At 36.9% G+C, this 21,891-nt stretch overlaps 1 protein-coding gene across 13 annotated transcripts in view; it reads right to left on the bottom strand.

Moving 5' to 3' along the window:
* The window catches only part of UNC80 (unc-80 homolog, NALCN channel complex subunit), a 228,312-nt gene that overhangs the window by 182,918 nt on the left and 23,503 nt on the right, over positions 1 to 21,891 (bottom strand). For all 13 annotated transcript variants that reach the window (XM_032354642.1, XM_032354650.1, XM_032354649.1 and 10 more), the window contains exon 7: positions 20,907 to 21,046. In XM_032354642.1, coding sequence (XP_032210533.1) covers positions 20,907 to 21,046 — 140 coding nt within the window. The remainder of the gene's footprint in view (positions 1 to 20,906; positions 21,047 to 21,891) is intronic.

Below are 21,891 nucleotides of genomic sequence, written 5' to 3'. Positions count from 1 at the left end.
CATCTTGTATTAGGCTTATTGTAATTACTTCCTACTAGTCTCAATGTTTCTTCTCTGGTTCCTCCTCTCCTCTCCTCCAACTCTTTCCATAGTTGATAAATCATTCTTTTTTTTTTTAAAAGACATTATTCATTTATTTGACAGACAGAGATCACAAGTAGGCAGAGAGGCAAGCAGAGAGAGAGTGGGGTGAGGAAGAAGGCTCCCTGCTGAGCAGAGAGCCTGATGCGGGGTTTGATCTCAGGACCCTGGGATCATGACTTGAGCCGAAGGCAGAGAGCTTAACCCACTGAGACACCCAGGAGCCCCAGAAAGATAAATCATTCTTAAAATAAAATACAAGCTTCTCATAGTGGTCAACATGACCTGCAAAATCTGCCTGTGCATACCAATCCAATCGAACCTCATTACCATGTTTGCTTTGGTTTACCAAATATTTATTCACAGCTTCTTAGATCAAAGAGTATCTTTTTTTCTTGCTGTGTGGAAATGGATCTGAGACCTTTAAATATTTTCCATTGATTGCTGACATGACGTCAACTTTGTCAGTAGATGAAATGGAAAAATGTATTGTAGGAAGAAAGAATTTCATGTTCTTGCCCTATTGTATTTTCTCAACACATTCCTGCAATGTGTGTACAACTACTCCAGTACCAGGCTCCTGTAGTATTTGTGGGTTGTCTAGTGCTTAACTACTGCAGTATACATAGCTTCTGCAGCATGGGCATTTTTTCCAAGGACAAGGCTTCCACAGCACTCAGTTTTCCCTTTGCTCAGCTCCCATAGTGCCTAATACCCAGCAGCACCAACTTCTTATCTTATCAATTCCTTTTTTAGAATTTTTTCAATTTTTATTTTTATAATCATATTCCACCCCTTCATTGTGTTTACCCTTATTTTTGTATATGTGTGTGTATGTGTGTGTGTGTGTGTGTGTGTGTGTGTATATGTGTGTGTGTATATATATAATTATTTTTTTTTTCCTTCTTTAAAATTTTGGGAGGTAGTTTCTTCTAACAGAACAAAAGACATCCCAAATCAAGTGTGTCACCCTGTTCTATTCTCTCTCTCTCTCTCTCTCTATATATATATATATATATATTTTGTTTTCCCCTCCTTTCTTCTCCCGCCCCCCCATTCTGGGTCTCTGCTGATTTGATTAGTGTATATTTTTCTGGGGTCATTGCTATCCTTTAGTATTTTGTTCTCTCATTCATCTATTCTTATATGTTTAAAAATAACAAGGCAGAAAAACCTCAAGAAAAAGAACAAGAGGCAGTACTGACAGCTAGGGACCTAATTGATACAGACATTTGTAATATGTCAGAACTAGAGTTCAGAATGATGATTATCAAAGTGCTAGCTGGCCTTGAAAAAAGCATTGAAGATACTAAGGAATCCCTTTCTGGGGAATAAAATCCCTTTCTGGAGAAATGAAAAAAATGAAATATAACCAAGTTGAAATTGAAAAGCTATTAATAAGGTGCTATCAAAAACAGAGGCTTTTACTGCTAGGATAAATGAAGCAGAAGAGAGAACTAGTGATATAGAAGACCAAATGATGGACAATAAACAAGCTGAGAAAAAGAGAGATAAAAAACTACTGGCTCATGGGGGGAGAATTCATGAGAAAAGTGATACCATAAAGCAAAACAATATTACAGTAATTGGAATCCCAGAAGAAAAAGGGGGGCAGAAGATATATTGGAGTAAATTATAGCAGATAATTTCCCTAATCTGGTGAAGGGAACAAGCATCAAAATCCAGGAGGCAGAGTACCCCCCTCAAAATCAATAAAAATAGGTCCACACCCTATCATCAAATAGTAAAACTTACAAGTCTCAGTGACAAAGAGAAAATTCTGAAAGCAGCTTGGGACAAGAGGTCTGTAACATACTATGGTAGAAATATTAGATTGGAAGTAGACCTATCCAAAGAGACCTGCAGGCCAGAAAGGACTGGCATGATATATGCAGAGAACTAAACAAGAAAAATATGCAGTCAAGAATACCAGCTAGGCTGTCATTGAAAATAGAAAGAGAAATAAAAAGCTTCCAGGACAAACAAAAATTAAAAGAATTTGCAAACACCAAACCAGCTGTACAGGAAATATGGAAAAGGGTCCTCTAAGCAAAGAGAGAGCCTACAAGTAATAGACCAGAAAGGAACAGAGACAATATACAGTTAACAGTCACCTTCCAGGCAATAAAATGCCAATAAATTCATATCTTTCAATAGTTACCTTGCATGTAAATGGGCTAAATGCCCCAATCGAAAGACACAGGTTATCAGAATGGATAAAAAAAAAATACCCATCAGTATACTGTCTACAAGAAACTCATTTTAGAACCACAGACACCACCAGATTTAAAGTGAGGGGGTGGAAAAAAATTTACCATGCTAATGGGCATCAAAAGAATGCTGGGGAAGCAATCTTTATATCAGATAAATTAGCCTTTAAGCCAAAGACTATAATAAGAGTTGAGGAAGGACACTATATCTTAAAGGGTTTGTCCAAAAAGAAGATCTAACAATTTTACATATTTATGTCCCTAACATGGAAGCAGCCAATTATATAACCCAATTAATAACAAAATCAAAGAAACACATTGACAATAATACAATAATAGTAGCGGACTTTAACACCTCCTCACTCAAATGGACAGATCATCTAAGCAAGAGATCCACAAGGAAATAAAGGCTTTACATAACACACTGGACCAGATGGACATCACAGATATATTCAGAACATTCCATCCCAAAGCAACAGAATACACATTCTTCCCCAGTTCACATGGAACATTGTACAGAACAGATCATGTCCTGGATCACAAGTCAGTCTCCACTGTTACCAAAAGATTGGGATCATTCCTTGCATATTTTCAGACCACAACCTTCTGAAGTTAGAGCTCACTCACAAGAAGAAAGTTGGTAAGAACTCAAATACATGGAGGCTCAAAGAGCATCCTACTAATGAATGAATGGCACATATTGCATGGAGCATTGGGTATGGTGCATAAACAATGAATTTTGGAACACTGAAAAAAATTTAATTTAAAGAAAAAAGAATGAATGGGTCAACAGGGAAATTAAGGAAGAATGTAAAAAATTCATGGACACAAATGAAAATGAAAACACAACTTTCAAAATCTTTGGGACACAGTAAAGGTGGTTCTAAGAGGAAAGTATAAAGCAATACAAGCCTCTCTCAAGGAACAGGAAAGGTCTCAAATATACAAGCTAACCCTACACCCAAAGAAGCTGGAGAAAGAGCAGCAAATAAAGCCTAAAGCCAGCAGAAGAAAAATCATAAAGATCAGAACAGAAATCAATTAAATAGAAACCAAAAGAACAGTAGAACAAATCAATGAAACTAGGAGCTGGTTCTTTGAAAGAATTAATAAGATTGATAAACCCCTGGCCAGACTTACCAAAAAGAAAAGAGAAAGGACCTAAATTAATAAAATCATGAATGAAAGAGAAGAGATCACAACCAACACCAAAGAAATATAAACAATGACAAGAATATATTATGAGCAACAATACACCACCAAATTTGACAATCTGGAAGACATGGATGCATTCCTAGAGACACAAAAACTACCAAAACTGAACCAGGAAGAAATAGAAAACCTGAACAGACCCATAACCAGTAAGGAGATTGAAGCAGTCATCAAAAATCTCCCAACAAACAAGACCTCAGGGCCAGATGGCTTCCCAGGGGAATTCTACCAAACATTTAAAGAAGAATTAATACCTATTCTCCTGAAACAATTCCCAAAAAAATAGAAATGGAAGGAAAACTTCTAAATTCATTTTATGAGGCCAACATTACTTTGATCCCAAAACCAGATAAAGACCCCATCAAAAAGGAGAATTACAGACCAATGCCTTTGATGAACACAGATGTGAAAATTCTCATCAAATGCTAGCCAATAGGATCCAATAGCACACGAAAAGGATTATTCACCATGACCAAGTGGGATTTATTCCTGGGTTACAAGGTTGGTTCAACATCCGTAAATGAATCAATGTGATACAATACATTAATAAAAGAAAAAACAAGAACCAAATAATACTTTCAATAGATGCTGAAAAAGCATTTGACAAAGTGCAGCATCCTTTCTTGATCAAAACTCTTCAAAGTATAGGGACAGAGGGTACATACCTCAATATCATCAAAGCCATCTATGAAAAACCCACAGTGAATTAATTCTCAATGGGGAAAAACTGTGAGCTTTTCCCTAAGGTCAGGAACATGGCAGTAATGTCAGTTACCACCACTGCTATTCAACATAGTACTAGAAGTCCTAACCTCAGCAATCAGACAACAAAAAGAAATAAAAAGCTTCTGAATCTAGAAAGAAGAAGTCAAACTCTCAGTCTTTGCAGATGATATGATACTTTATGTAGAAAACCCAAAGGATTCCACTCCAAAACTGCTAGAACTCATACAGCAATTCAGTAAAGTGACAGGATATAAAAATCAATGCTCAGAAATCAGTTGCATTTCTATACACACACAGCAAAACAGAAGAAAGAGAAAATAAGGAGTCAATCCTATTTACAACTGCACCCAAAACCACAAGATCCCTAGCAGTAAACCTAACCAAAGAGGCAAAGAATCTGTACTCAGCAAAGTATAAAGTACTCATGCAAGAAATTGAAGACACCAAGAAATGGAAAAATACTCCATGCTCATGGATTGGAAGAACAAATATTATGAAAATGTCTATGCTACCTAAAGCCTTCTATACATTTAATGCAATCCCAATCAAAATATCATCCTTTTTTTTTTCAAAGAAATGGGACAAATAATCCCAAAATTTATATAGAACCAGAAAAGGCCCCAAATAGCCAGAGGAATGTTGAAGAAGAAAGCTAAAGTTGGTGGCATCACAATTCCAGATTTCAAGCTCTATTACAAACCTGTCTTTGTCAAGACAGTATGGTACTGGCACAAAAACAGACACAGAGATCAGTGAAACGGAATAGAGAGCCCAGAAATGGATCCTGAACTCTATGGTCAACTAATCAACAAAGCAGGAAAGAATGTCCAATGGAAAAAAGACAGTCTCTGCAACAAATGGTGTTGGGATAATTGGACAGCCACATGCAGAAGAATGAAACTGGACCATTTCCTTACACCAAACACACACACAAATAGACTCAAAATGGATGAGGGGCCTCAATGTGAGACAGGAATCCTTTGAAATCCTTGAGGAGAACACAGGTAGCAACCTCTTCAACCTCACCTGCAGCTACTTCTTGGTAGACACATCACCAAAGACAAGGGAAGCAAGGGCAAAAATGAACTACTGGGACTTCATCAAGATCAAAATCTTTTGCACAGCAAAGGAAACAGTCAACAAAACCAAAAGACAATTGACAGAATGGGAGAAGATATTGGCAAATGACATATCAGATAAAGGGCTAGTGTCCAAAATCTATAAAGAACTTATCAGACTCAACACCCAGAGAAGAAATAATTCAATCAAGAAATGGGCAGAGATTGCCTTCGGCTCTGGTCATGGTCCCGGGGTCCTGGGATCGAGAGAGCTCTCTGCCTGCCTCTCTGCCTACTTGTGATCTGTCTGTCAAGTGAATAAATAAAATCTTAAAAAAAAAAAAAAAAAGAAAAGAAATGGGCAGAGGACATGAACAGACAGTTCTGCAAAGAAGACCTTCAGATGGCCAACAGACGTGAAAAAGTGCTGCACATGACTCGGCATCAGGGAGATACAAATCAAAACCAGAATGAGATACCACCTCACACCAGTCAGAATGGCTAAAATTAACAAGTCAGGAAATGACAGATGCTGGAGAGGATGCGGAGAAAGGGAATCCTCCTACACCGTTGGTGGGAATGCAAGCTGGTGCAGGCACTCTGGAAAACGGCATGGAGGTTCTTCAGAAAGTTGAAAATAGAGCTTCCCTATGACCCAGCAATCACAAGACTGGATTTTTATCCTAAAGATACAAAAGTAGTGATCTGAAGCGGCACGTGCACCTGAATGTTTATAGCAGCAATGTGCACAATAGCCAAACTATGGAAAGAATTTAGATGTCCATCAACAGATGAATGGATAAAGAAGATGTGGAAGATTATTCCATATACAAAATGAAATACTATGCAGCCATCAAAAGAAATGAAATCTTGGCTTTTCTTTTTTTTTTTTTGCAATGATGTGGATGGAACTAGAGGGTATTATGCTGAGTGAAATAAGTCAATCGGAGAGAAACAACTATCATATGATGTCTCTATTATGAGGAATTTGAGAGGAAGGGCAGGTGGTTGTGGGAGGTAGGGAAGGAAAAAAAGGAAACATAATTGGATCAAGAGGGAGACAAACCGTAAGTGACTCTTAATCTCACAAAACAAACTGAGGATTGCTGGGGAGTGGAGGGTTAAGGATAGAGTGGCTGGGTTGTGGGCACTGGGGAGGGTATGGGCTATGGAGAGTGGTGTGAAATGTATAAGCCTGATGATTCACAGACCTGTACCCATGGGACAAATAATACATTATATGTTAATAAAAATAATTTTTAAAAAAGATTTATTATTTTTGCTGATAAAGAATGATCATAAATCAGGAAAGAAAAGACAAACAGATCAAATGGAAAAGCACATGGAAAGAAATTTCACTGAGAAGAAAACCTAAAGAGAGGCAGAATAGAGAGAGATACTTAACTCTGGTAATAGTCGGGGAAATGTGGGCTTAAGTCACAATCGCCATCCATCAGATTTGTGAGACTATAAATGCCTGAACATAGGAAGTATTCATGAGGGTGTGACTAATCAGAAACACTCATCACTGCTGGTAAACTCAGAGTACAATTAGGTGATAAGTAGTAAATTTTCGACTGTCCTCATCATATGATCTAGAAATTCCATTACTGAGGGAAAGTATCTTAGGGAAACTCCTGCCCATGCACACAAGAGGACATGTACAAGGTGTTCATGGCATTGATTTTGTTAGAGTAAAAAACTAGAGAACATTCTGAAAGTCAGCCAAAGGAGAAGCAACAAATGAATGTTTGCACATATTTGCCAAATATTATTTATGTATTATATGATGTGACAGGCTAGGGTGCTTATGTTCTATTTACCAATGTGATTGTTGTATTAACTTGTGAAAAGACATAAAAATGAACACTTATGTGTTGTATAATTTCCTGTGTTTCTTTTTTTTTTTTTTAAGATTTTATTTATTTATTTGACAGACAGAGGCAGAGAGGCAGGTAGAGAGAGAGGGGGAAGCAGGCTCCCTGCCGAGCAGAAAGCTCGATGTGGGGATTGATTCCCAGGACCCTGGGATCATGACCTGAGCTGAAGATAGAGGCTTTAACCCACTGAGCCACCCAGGTGTCCCTTTCCTGTGTTTCTTTAAGAACATTAACTAAGACCTTGAATTTTATCAATATGACTAAAAATCCACTATTCACATATACATAAAGTAGATCTATATAAAGTACATCTATCTATACCATATATATTGTATTTTATATTCTATATATCATATACAGATACACTTCTATATAACACACATTTTTATATGTAACAAATACATAATACATGATTTTAATACTTGTATATATGTTAAATGTGTGTGTGTATGTGTGTGTGTGTGTATGTTTTTTGCCCAGATTAGTCTCATTGTCCTCAAGATGATGTGTTATGTCTGTTCTTTCAAAGTATTTTGTCCTCTATGTTTTCATTGTGTAACCATTTTAATAAAAAAGCTGAGTCTCAGAATTTTATGAGTTGCCAAGTTTTCATCAGAAGCATGTGGGCTAGATTCAAATTTCCGGTGCCCATCCCAGGCAGGAAACCTTTTACTTTGATTTGCCTTCAGTCCCCCATTTCCAGACCCCATTCCCTGTCCATCCTTCTTTACCTCCCTACACCGTAAGTCTGATCTATATATACTCTACCAACTGATCCCTGCCTCTGGATCCTAACTGGATTTGGCAAAAGGAAGCTCTCACAGGAGACTGACAGCAGAAGGACAGTGGTGTCTTACACAAGCCTCCTTGTTTTCAGAGGTTTGCCTAAGGCTGGCCCTGTAATCTGGGACTGGCCTAGGTCATCAGTAGTCACAGTTCTTGTTAGTCATTCTCTCTCCACAGAGTTCTCCACAACTGCTCCCTCCTTTTGCCTCTCCCGGCCCCAGAGCTGGTAGTCTTCCTGGAGTACAGGCACTGGAGTACCTGTGGTTTCCCTATATCCCGTCCAAAGCTTTGTTATTAACTCCTTTTTAATCTTGTCTCAGACTGACCAGTATACCACTTGTTTCATCCTGAGATTACATGAGGAAACTGGTTAATTATATCCCCAAGCTCAGTTGGAGGGAAAGAAATAACATTGATTCTCATTTCTGCCATTTTCTTAAGAGACTTTTGCCACACTTCCTGCCACTTCTCACCTCCATTTCTTTCTTAAAAAAGCATGGACTACCCCACATCTTTCAGCCTGTCTTTATACCAGAATAACAGGATTTTCCCCTCAATGCTACCATCTTGGATTTCTAAAGAAAAGACAAAGTACAAGGTTATGTGGCAACCAGCTGGGTAATTTTAGGTCCTCAAGTATTTGTGACAGTCATTGGCCTTATGTAAGAGCCTGTGAAAGCTATTGTTTCTTGACCAGGCTGCTGTGATTATGGGAGATGTTAGTAGTTTAACAGAATTATTTTTCCCCCATTGGACTAGCCATCTTCACCCTTTACTTCCTGCCCCATACCTCAGTGTCCCCAAATGTTCCAGTTTGTAAATTAGATTAGGGAGTTCCATAAATTATTTCAAATCTCAAGAGCAGTGCTCCATATAATGAGATACCAGTGGACAACTTCTTTGAGAATCCCAAGTGGATAGAGAGAAGAGAGTTTATTAAAAAAGCACATTTCCAGGTCTTACCCCAGACTCACTAAACCAGAATTGTTGGAGATAGAGACAATTCTTAAACACTCTTAATAAGATTGGAGGGCAACTGCCCTAGAGAAACATGTAATGTATGACTTTTGCACTTTTTAGGGCAACATCCAAAACAATTTCTATATGGAAACACTAACTGAATGATATATTGACAGCTTTGTCCCCAAGGGTGCCAGAGAACTAAGTTTATGTCTTTCACTACATAGAAAATGTATTTGATGAAAGTAATTATTAACTGCACAGTTGAGTCCTGTGGTCATTAACTACTTCCTGACAAATCATGTCAGTCAGAAGATGGACTGCACAACAATAAGACTCCACCAACATAAGGCTGTGATCGAATACTAAAAAAATTTCTTAAGTAAATTCACATTAAAACTGCCTAATTTTTAAAGAGTCTCCATCTGAAACAACAATGAAGTTGAGGAGCATTCATAGCAAATATTTATAACTCAAAATACCTTCATTTTAGGTGTTATTCAAGGACAAGTTTATTTGTCTTAAAGTGTGAGGTATCCTGGGGTGACTAGCCAATAAAAAGCAAGAATCATCAATAAATGTTTAATTTCATTTAAGAAAGTATTATCAATCAGCTTGTCATTACTCCAGAAAAACTAATCTTAATTAACAATCTAATAAATATGTGAGTCAAAAATTTATGTAACTGGAAAAAAATGGTATGGGGACTATCATTGTGTGATCTGATAGAAATGTTCTAACTCTAATATTCTATTATTCTGTAAGTCATTTTGTAGAAAAAATGAAAAGTATGAAAACAACTTGAAAAAAAGTATACATACTAAAAGAGAATGATGTTTAAATCTTCCTGATGAGTTCATTGATGATTTTTACTTTTAAAAAATACTTTATACCTTTAAGTTTTTTTCTATAATTAGCATATACCTCTTTTATATGCATAAAATAAATAACATATTATGACAAATTTTTTGACTATCATAAAAGCTAAGAATTTTTAAATATGTTTTTTATGCAACTATGGCATCAGGAAACCAAGTTATTATTAATTAGGGCTAGGGGATGTTAGTAGAGAGCAACCAAGGCAGAAAAATACTCTAGAAATAACAATCTGTGGAGATAGAGAAATGTGGAAATCAGTTTTGACCTTACACAGTATTTAACAAAGCAGAAATTAAGTCTGTGCATATGGTAATTAAAGATGAAATCTCACATTAATTTTAAAAACTAGCTACCTGCTCACTGATTGCAGAGTTCAGGGAAGAGTAATGTTCTGTTCAGTCAAGGTCAGGGCAAAAGAGATGATGAATCGTATTTGCTTGATACAAGCAGACAGCTTCTGTTTCTAAGATATTTGCATTGCTTTGTTATTGAAGTTCTCTTCATTTCTGATTAATACATGAACTCTTCCAACAAAGACACATTAAAATTAGCGTTTTCTGAAAGGTTTACCTTGTGCATCATTTCCATGGTAACCAGCTACTGCAGCTAAGCAAAGAGAAGACCTAATTCATTCTTCTAAAGTGACACTGATTCATGTCTAATTCACATATGTAGGCGTGGGTGTGCTGTGGGTGACTGTGTGTATGTATATGTCAAGAAATGCATATGTATATAGATGTTTGAGTGTGGTAATCTCAGAGAATGGAAAAAACAACATCCATCCACAAACAGCAAACCTTGAACCTTGTAGTTTGTCAATATCATATGCAATTTTTATTTGCAAATTTCCAATGCATGCTCTGGCTGAGAAAAATTATGTAAGAAATATAAGCTTCTGGATATTTTACAACCTCAACATTTCACCATGATATTGCTTTTAATAGTTTTTGAAAGTCAGGCCAAATATAGTATTTAAGGTGGAAATTACTTACATTTAAACTTTTTAGAGTTAGTATAGAATATAATTAGTGAAGGAGGAATATGAGAACGGTCAACAACTGATTGAAGAAAATGTATAGACACAGTCATAATTATATCCAAAATGATAGTGACATCATCACCATTACTGTTTGTTTAAGAGAGCCTCCAAAATAGACTCCAATGATCTCTGTTTCTTGGTATTCACACCTTCATGGGGTGCCTTCTCTACCAGCATTGGTATGATTCATAGCATATAGCAGAAGTGATGGCATGTCAACTGTAGGGATTAGTTTTAAAGACATTGAAGCATTGATCTGGGTTGCTCCTCCTCTTTATGGGATACTTTGTTTTGGAGGAAAACAGCTGTCATGTCATGAGCAGCCCTATGGAGAGGCCCAGATGGTGAAGAACTGAAGCTTCTAGTCAATAGCCATCTGACTGATCTTGAAAGCAGAGTCTGACACCCAAACTTCCAGATGACAGCACCCCTGGCCAACATCTTGACAGACCCCGAACTGCAACCACTTAGCTATGCCCCTTCTGGATTCATGACCCTCAGGAACTATGTCAGAGGATAAATGTCTTTTGTTTTAAGTTATTGAGCAATTTGGGTAATTTGTTATATAGCAATTGGTAGCTAATACAGATTTTCATACCAAGAAAACAGCCTAAATTTGGGGACTATTTTTGGAATCAGGCAGTAGGCAGAGGCTGTAAAGACTCCGAAGAGTGTTAAAAAATGAAAACAGGGGCACCCTAGTTCTGGCTCAGGTCATGATCTCAGGGTCCTGAGATTAAGCCTGCGTCAGGCTCTGTGCTCTGTGTGGAGTCTACTTCAGTTTCTCTCTCCATCTCCCTCTGCCCCTCTTCCCCCCACTCTATGCGTGCTCTGTCTCTAAAATAGAAATAGTCTTTTAAAAAAGTGAAAACATAAATTGTCTTGCACAAATTACTAATAGAAATCCTGAACTTTAAGAAGGCTGCTGGTAAGGGCTTAAAGGGAAGTAAGGAACATGACATTGAAAAGAGGAGGAAGGAGGATCCTTGTTATGTAGTGGCAAAAACTGCCTGCTGTGATATGGAGCATTAAAGAAACATGCCTAACAAAGTTAGTGACCTAAGATTTCCAAATAAAATGTTGAAGGTGACTTCTGATTTTTTCCTGCTGCTTACAGGAGATTGAAAGATAAAATACATGCCCTAACTAAAGAACTAGTAAAGAATGATGAGTTCGGATTTAAAGATTTTGAAAATTCTCAGCCTCTCCAGATGGGAAATAATACTAAAGTTAAGAAATGGTTTCTGAGAAAACATCAACTCTAGGGCATTTCTGGAAAAACATGGTATAAAGATAAAGTCAAAGGTGGAACTTTAAAATCTTTTTAGGATATCAGAATGATTGAAGATCTTGCTTCAGAATGTTATTCCACCAGGCAAAAATTCCTCTAAAGGTTTTGAAAAACATTATTCACATATAAAAAAGAGGGGTGGTTTGGTGGAGACTTTTAAGAAACTCAAAGGTGTTGTTCTTCAAACTTTCTCCAAGCTTCAGAAAGGATTATCTCAAAGAGACTTGTCTATTCTAGTGGACCCCAATAAGATTCACAGTGGACTCCCAAAGTTTTTAAAGAAATGTAACAAAAACACTGCCAAAGCAGTATAAAGTTAAAAGCTCTTGTATTTTTCAAATTTTACTGGCAGTAAGCAAGCTGAGAGAACTATTCAGGTATAAACATATCTGTCTGTCTTAAAAAAGGGAAGTTGATATAGAGCATGGGATCATTATCCCAGTGGGCGGAGCTAAGAGGCATAAGCAAGAATAGGACTGAGATCTAATCAAAAAGTTTCCAGTTTTTGGCCAACTTGATCTCAGAACACCTACGGACCAGTGCCTCCATGTTCTCCCTTTGAATAGACATTCCACAGCAGTTATCATGTACCCATCCAACCATTGTATGTGAGTATTTTGGGTGCAGATACCTTATCTCTTTTGTTCACAGGTGCACAGATTGAGATGATGAGATCCGGACTTTGATTTCATACTATGATTGGAGGAGATTCTGGGCAACCTTGGTGAGAGTAAGGTATTTTACATGTGAAAGAGATAGGAATCATTGGGACCAGAGGACAAACAATGGTAGCCAGATTCTAAGACCTCTCCAATGACCCTCACCTTGGTATACTCATGCCTTTGTACAGTTTCTTCCTAAAACAAATATGTTGGTCAGTGTGACCAACAGAATATGGCAGAAGTCATGCTATGTTACTTCTGAAGTTATTATAAAAGACTCCCTCTCTCTCTCTCTCTCTCTCTCACACACACACACACACACACACACACACCAACACACACACACACACCCTGTTCATTTCATGTCACAGCATATGCCATATTGTGAGTAGCCCCATAGAGACGCCTCAGAATCTGAGGCATCCAGGCACAAGCCACATGAGTGATCTTGGAAGTAGATCCTCCAGTTCAATCATGCCTTCAGATGGTTATGGTCCCAGCCAACATCTTAACTGTAACCTCCAGGAGACCCTAAGCCAAGAAAGACTGCAACCCAGCTGGTTCTGGATATATAACCCTACAAAACTGTGAGATAATATATTTGTTGTTTTAAGTCACTCAATTTCAGAATAATATTTTATGCAGCAATGGATAACTGATACACTGGTATAAGTTCAACTAGAATTCTTGGTAAGTCTATCAAAAATGCGTAAGTATATAAAATCACATCTCTTATCTTACATTGAATAATTTCTCATTTAGCAGAAAAAAGGACAAATTAGAGGAAGGCCATGGAAGAGAAGTCAAAGAAAATGTCTAGAAAGGTTTAGACCTACCTCTTCATGAGGGAGTAGAGAAGACTGTGGACCATGTGACTGGCTAAACTGGGCTCAAATCTAGCTCTTCTTCCTGTGTGTGTCCCTGGGGGAACCATTTAATCTCTTATTGCTTCAGTTTATCATCTTTAAAAGAGCAATAAAGTCTTTGCATGGCTGTTGTAAAAATTGAACTCATTCACTTATTTAGTACCCTTCAGTAAAGGTCATGTGCCAGGCACTAGCAAGAGCAGGGAGTATCAGAGACTTGGACTCCTCTCCTGTGTGTGGATTTTACCATCTAGTGGAGGACTTAACTATTAGACAAATAGTCACACAACTATTTATATCATGTTTGCTACTCCTGCTGTAAGAGAAAGAATGGAATTATGCGGAAGTGTTAAACATCTGCCAGAGCCTCTCCAGGGAGTAAAGGAATGATATTTAAACTGAGTTATAAAAGAACAGGAATTGGTTAAATGGAGAAAGACGGAAGAACGATACAGACAGATGGAATAACAGGCTCCAACTCTCAGATCTAAGGGAAGTTTGAAAGTCTAAAAAAGGGCTGAAGTTTAGTCACTGAGGTGTGGGTAGAAGCATAATGTTAGACTAGAGAACTGGACAGCAGCCAAATGATGTGGATCCTTGAGGGGGTACATCAAGGATTTTGAATTTTATCTTGATAGCACTGGATGGCATTAAAAGTGTTCAGGAGTAGGAGTGTTGTGATTTGTCTTTTATTTTTACTCTATATGTTCTGTATTGGATGGTGACAAGATTTAATAAGAAGAGATTAATAAGTAGGCTACTGCAGTACTCCAGATACAGGGAGATGAGTGGCTTGAATGATGGTAAAGAGATACATGAAAGTAAGTCAAGTATTTTTATATATGCTTTTCTCAGCCTTCCTTATCTCAAAAATTCAATCACCATTCATGCAGTTGCTCAAGCCAAAAATCTCATAGTTATGCTTGATTCCTTTCTTTTTCTCACTCCCTAGATATGGTCAGATCAGCTCTAGCCTGTATTTTAACCCCAATTCCAGTCTCATCTTAGCCTTTCCACCTGTATTATTCCCACTCTGACCAAGCCATATACTCTCTCACTCAGGCCATTGTGATAGTTTCCTAACTAGTCTGTGTCCCTTTTTGCCTCCCAAGTCTATTTTCTATAAACCATCTGGAATGACCTGTAAAACATACAATTTTGTTAATGTCATTCCATTGATCCAAGAACTCCAGTGGTTTTTCATCACACCTGGGATAGAATACAAACTTCTTAACAGTCAGAAGGCCTTCTGTGCAATTGGACCCTTACCAACATCTTTGACCTCTTTCCCTACATCACACTCCCTTGCTCAGCACCACTCCCTAGTCACACTGGCCTTCTTATTGAAACATGCTGAGTTTATTCCTATTTCAGAGCCTTTAGACTTGTTCCCTCTGCCTACATTGTTCTTTCCAGATCTTCCTGAGGCTGTCTCCTGCATATCATTCAGGTCTCAAAGAGAAAGAACCTCCCTCCCATCCTTTCCCTTTGCTTTTGCTTCATAGTCTTAGAGAAGTTTACAAATAGTTTTACTAACCTACTCTTATCTAACTACCTTTTGAGGAAATGAGCTCTGAGCTCTTTAAGGACAAAAACTTTGACACTGCTACAACCTATGTCTAACATATGCTTAAATGACATGAATCAGAAGAACAAATATTATTAAAATATCCATGCTATCTAAAACAATCTACAAATTTAATGCAACCTCTATCAAAATAACAACACTCTTTTTCACAGAACTAGTACAAATAATCCTAAAATTTGTGTGGAACCACAAAAGACCCAAATACCCAAAATTTTCATGAAAAAGAACAAACCTGGAAGTATCACAGTCCCAGATTTCAAAATATTCTTCAAAGCTATAGCAAACAAAGCAGTATGGCACTTGCACAAATATAGGCGAATGGATCAAAGGAACAAAATAGCTCAGAAATAAACCCATGCTTACATGGTCAGTTAATCTATGACAAAAGAGTCACAAATATACAATGGGGAAAAGACAGTGTCTTTAACAAATGATGCTGGGAAAACTGTATAGCTACATGCAAAAAAATGGAAGTGGGCCACTTTATCGCACCATACAAAAAAATAAACTCAAAATGGCTTAAGAACCTAAATGTGAAGCCTAAAACAATAAAACTCCTAGGACAAAACACAGGCAGTAATTTCTTTGACACTGGCCATCAGAACATTTTTCTAGATATGTCTCCTAAAGCAAGGGAAACAAAAGCAAAATTAAATGTTTGGAACTATACCAAAATAAAAGGCTTTTGTACAGAGAAGGAAACCATCAACAACTAAAAGTCAACCTGCTGAATGGGAGAAGATATTTGCAAATGATATAGACAACAAGGGGTTAATATCTAAAACATATCAAGAACTTATAGCATTCAATACCAAAAAAACCCTAATCCAATTAAAAATGGGCAGAGGATCTGCATAGACATTTTTCCAAAGGCAACATACAGATGGCCAGCAAGCACATGAAAAGATACCCAACATCACTCACCATCTGGGAAGTGCAAATTAAAACCACAATGAGATATCACTTTATAGTTGTTTGAATGGCTAAAATAAAAAAGAAATAACAAGTGTTGATAACGATGGGGAGGAGAAAAGAACCCTCATGCTCTGTTGGTAGGAAGGAATGTAAATTGGTACAGCCACTGGGGAAAACAGTACAAAGACTCCTGAAAAAATTAAAAATAGAATTACAGTAATTTCATGTCAGGTATTTACACAAAAAAATGAAAACATTAATTAGAAAAGATACATGCACCCTTATGTTATTGCAGAATTATTTATAATAGCCAAGATATAGAAGTGACCCAACCATCCATCCATAGAATGATGAACGGATAAAGAAGACATGGCATATATATATATACATATGTGTGTGTGTATGTGTGTATATATATATACATATATATGTATATATATGTGTATATATGTATATATATGTGTGTATATATATGTGTGTGTAGATGTATACACGTGTGTGTATATATGTATACACATATATATGTGTATGTATATATACATACACATATATACACATATATATGTATACACATATATATGTGTATGTATATATGTGTGTATATACATATACATACACACATACACATTCATTCCACACAGTGGAATATTACTCAGCCATGAAGAATAACGAAATCTGGTATTTGCAACAATATGTGTGGAGCTAGAGGGTATAAGGTATAATGTTAAGTGAAGGAAGTCCATTGGATGACTGGTAGTTGCCACGGGGGAGGTAGGTGGGGAGATGGATGAAAAAAGTGAAGGCAAGTAAGAATACATTTATCTTGGACAGTAAGAAATATGTAGAATTGTTGAATCATTATATACCTAAAACTAATAAAACACTATGTTAATTATACCTCAATAAAATTTTTTTAAAGATTTTTATTTATTTGAGAGAATGAATGAGAGAGAGAGAGAGAGAGAGATAACATGAGCAGGGAGGAGGGGCAGAGGAAGAAGAAGAAGCAGACTCCCTGCTGAGCAGGGAGCTCAACATGGGGCTTGATTCCAGGACCCCAAGATTATGACCTGAGCTGGAAGAAGATGTTTAACCAAGTGAGCCTCACAGGTACCCCAGTAAAAAAAAAAAAAAAAAAATTCAAAGACAAAAATAAATGCACAGACATTTAGACAACATTATAAATGTAAAGACACTAGTTTTGTTTTAGCATATAAAAGATATCCAAAGAAAGGTAGTTGCAATTGTTTAGTCTGTATCCAAAGAAAATACCTTTTCCCTGATTCTGATTTAATTATGCCCTTGATAAATTTGTTAGTGAGTTACTTTTGCCATCAAGTAAAATGGAAGCCTTGGTATGTGTATGTGTGTGGGGGAATCCTTTACCATTCTACTTTTGAATAAATAGAAGGTTAATATGGGAATAGTCTGTACAAATTCTAAAGGACAGTGGTAAACAGACTTAAAGGAACCATCCCTGATTCCCATTCGATAGTAGTCACATGCCCAATAATCCTCTTCTCCTGAGTACAGGCAGTACCTGTGTCTGTCTGTCTTTCCTTCCTTCCTTCTTTTTCTTTTCTCTAGATTTTTACTTACTTATTTGAAAAAGAGAGATAGCAAAAGAGAGCATGAGCAGGGAGGAGAGGGAGAAGCAGGTTCCCTGCAAGCAGGAAGCCTGATGCAGGGCTCAATCCCAGGACCCCAAGATCATGACCTTAGCTGGAGGCAGATGCTTAACCAACTGAGCCACCCAGTCGCCCCAGGACCTGTGTCTTTTTTATAACTGACAAATACCATAAAGGTGATTAATGATCATGTTATATTGTAAAGTCTCTGTATTAATAGACTGGAATTAGAATTTCTCTGCTGTGCTGTAAAGGTAACTATAGAGAGAGCGGCATGGCAATGAATTGTGGGCAGCACCTAGAATTTGTGAGCAGCCCTCAGATTAAGACTCAACAGGAAAACATAAACCTCAGTCTTCTGCCAACAACCCGAGGGTGCTTATATGTGGAGCTTTCCCCAGTCAAGCCTGTGATGAGACCGCATCCCATCCTGACATCTGCATTTTAACCTGGTCATACCTTACAGCAGAGAGCCCAGCTAAATTGTGCTTATACTTCTGACACACAGAAAGAGTGAGATAATAAATGTATGTTGTTTTAAGCCTGGACATTGTAATTTGTTACACAGCAGTAGAAAACTAATATAAAAACCATAGACAGAAAATATGGAAAAGCAAAATTTGGTCAGATATAAGGACACACAACTGATAAATTGTTGAACACTACAACTGAAACTAATGATGTACTATGTGTTGACTAATTATATTTAAATTTAAAAATATATAAGGAGGACATGATCTTAAATAGAGCTGTCTAAAAATGAAATGAACTTCATCCAAGAATACTAAATTCTTCATTGCTGGAAGGGTTTAAGTGGTGCAAATGTTGTAGTGCATCAGATTGAATTGGTGATCTTCACAGGGCTCTTTCTACATTAAAAATGACATGATTTTAAGTACTCAGTATCACAATGACCTAGGACAGTAAGTCTTATAGATAAATACAAACAATCTCTGCTTACACAACTAATGTTGCTGTCAACATTCGTATTCTCACTCAGCAGATCATTTAACTGGGCCATTTGCTTTAAAAGTACAAAATAAAGATACAAAGAAAAAACTCTTTGCATATTATTTTTTTAAAAGCACAATATAGTAGTATTTGGGTTAAAAAGCAATTATATTCATAAAACTTCATGCTTTCAACAATTCTAAGAAATCATTAAAAAAAAAAAAAAAGACACTATACCCACTAAAACCACTATAGCCTGGTTCTGGTGCCAGAAGGAGGTAGATAAAATTACCAAATGAAAATGTAAGACAATACTGAGAGAAAATGTCTGTGGATCTATCTCTGGATAAAGGACTTGTATCCAGAATATATTAAAAAAAGAAATTTCTGGGGCGCCTGGGTGGCTCAGTGGGGTAAGCCTACGCCTTCGGCTCAGGTCATGATCTCAAGGTCCTGGGATCGAGTCACATATCGGACTCTCTGCTCAGCAGGGAGCCTGCTTCCTCCTCTCTCTCTGCCTGCCTCTCTGCCTACTTGTGATCTCTGTCAAATAAATAAATAAAATCTTAAAAAAAAAAAAAAGAAATTTCTACAACTCAATCATAAGGACATAAACAACCCAGTTAACACTTGGGCAAAATATTTGAATAGACATTTCTCCACAGAAGCTATTCAAATAGCTAATAAGCACCTGAAAATGTACTTAACATCATTAGTCACTAGGGAAAATATGAACTAAAAGCACAATCAGCTCTCACTTTACACCCACAAGGATGGCTACAGTAAAAATGGCAGGAACAATTGCTGCCAAGGAGAGAGAGAAACAATGAGCCATTGTGCATTTTTGATGGGAATGTGAAGTGGTACAGCCATTTTTGAAAAATAGTTTGGCAGTTTCTTAAAAAATTAAGCATAAATTTACCATACAACCCAGCAATTTTGCTCCTACAGATCTACTTAGGATACAAGAACTGAAAACATAGGCCTGCCCAAAAACCTGTATGAGAAGGCTCATAGCAGCATTATTCATGATAGATGAAAAATCAAAACAACCCAAATATTCCTCTACCAATAAATGCAGAACTCCAATGTGATATACCCACACAACAGAATACTCTTTAGCAATAAAAAGGAAGGAAGTACTTGCATATGCTGTAATGTGGATGGACGTCTACAGCATTATGCTAAGTGAAAAAAGCCAGATGGAAGACCATATATGGTACATGGCCGTTTCTTTGAAAATTCCATAAATTCAAGTATATAGACAGAAAATATATTAAGTGATCATCTGGAGCAGGGTGTGGGAATGGGCGAGACTGAAATGGGCACAAGGGATATTTTTGCATGACAGGAATATTCTGAAATTGGACTTTGGTGATGGTTGCATGAGTCTATAAATTTGCTAAGAGTAAAAAAAAAAATTGCTTAGAGTCATTGAATTGTTCACTTTAAATAGGTAAATTTTATGGTATGTAAATTATACCTTAATAAAATCATTTTTAAGAAATGCCTCCTTCTAAAATACTAGCTACTAGATAGTAACCTTATTTGAAAGTAAGGAAACACAAATGCTCTCAGGGACTCCTGCCCTCGAAGTGTAGGATCTAGTTGGGTTCAAAAGCAAATCACATGAATTCAGGCTTCCGTCATTTTGGTGGGGAACAGGAAGAAGACAATTGATGTTTGTCCCAAGGGAAAGTATTTGGAAGCAAGTTTACCACATACACAAGTTAACAAGGGCAGTGTTGTAATGTTTGCAAAGAACAACCTTCTCAATTCCCTATGGGTACTTTAAAAGCACCCATTTTAACATGAGGACCACGGATATAAAGTATCCTTACACAACAGATGAGCAGATCCTTTCACATCCCTGCAGCATGATATTTGATAGCATAATTTGACTTCTGCATTTAAATTTTAAAATACCATCTAACTTAGACACCTTATTAGCAGATAGGTCTTTCCACTTCCACCCAAGTTTGTTTAAATGAGAAACATTCATAGCACATTTCTGGAATTATTAATCAACTTAAACCATGACCAAGAATATGTATACACAAATCATGCACTGACACATTCTAAGGAACAGAGACTATGTAAGTAACTAAAAATGCATATTTAACTTTTGGTAAATAAGGAAAAACATTTTTGTCCCTAACATTGCAATTATGTACCTGGAATGAGATGGGCCTCTTTCCTGGGAAGTCTGGGAGGACAAACTTCCATCGAAGGAGTTTCCTCGGTGGCAGCCTGAAATGGTGGCCTTGGGTGACATGGGATCTGACTGGAAAGTTTCACAGACCACCTGGAGTCCCTTTTGGAGGTGGAGATAACAAATTAGTTCTTCTTTCTTTCTTTTTTTTCCTTCAGGTATATCTTCTATCATTAACTACCATATTACATACATTGTTTCTTAAAATTGAACATTTTTCTTTATAGCAGAGCTAACCACAAGGTCAGAGACCAAATGATTTTGTGTTCATCCAAGAGCAAATGGAAAAAGACTTCTAGAGAGCCATGTATGTTATTTTAAGCATTCAGCTGAGTACTTTCATAAACGTTATTTCATTTTGCTCTTGATTCTTTTCTTTTTCATCTCCAGATACCCAGGATCTATAGAAAAGTTACAAACTACCAACTCATCAAAGATATGCCAATACTGAGATGAGCTGAGAAAGGCCTGAGCTGGAAGCCAGGTTAATAAGAGCTGATCGAATTGAAGCCAGAAAATGAGAATCGAAGCACAAGGTTCAGGTTTTTCTGTCACTCATTGAAGGAGAATGGGATACATTTTTTTCAATTGAAGATGATGACCTTTATTCTGATTTGTTAAGCACAAATGCAGCCATTCTCTTAAAGAGTAGCTTATTTTAATGACATTTAGCTAATATATATAACTCTGCTCAGATAAGAGGACATTGTCTTTCGATGGGTTTTACAGATAAAATTCTTCATTATGTAAAAAGACCCTCAAAAAATTATCATAGAATTTAAGTCCTCATCATATCTATTTTCTTATGTAAAATAAGAAAACACTGTCCAACCATGATGCATAGAGAGACAAATACAGCTAGAAAGTTCATAAATAAGTCCACTGAACCAGATCAGAGAATCCCCTAGTATGAGCATACATGTGTGCTTCATGTTAGGTAATTTGGG

This window comes from Mustela erminea, chromosome 8 (assembly GCF_009829155.1).
Source record: "Mustela erminea isolate mMusErm1 chromosome 8, mMusErm1.Pri, whole genome shotgun sequence".
In the NCBI taxonomy this organism is placed as follows: domain Eukaryota; kingdom Metazoa; phylum Chordata; class Mammalia; order Carnivora; family Mustelidae; genus Mustela; species Mustela erminea.
This window is presented reverse-complemented; position numbering and strand designations above follow the sequence as displayed.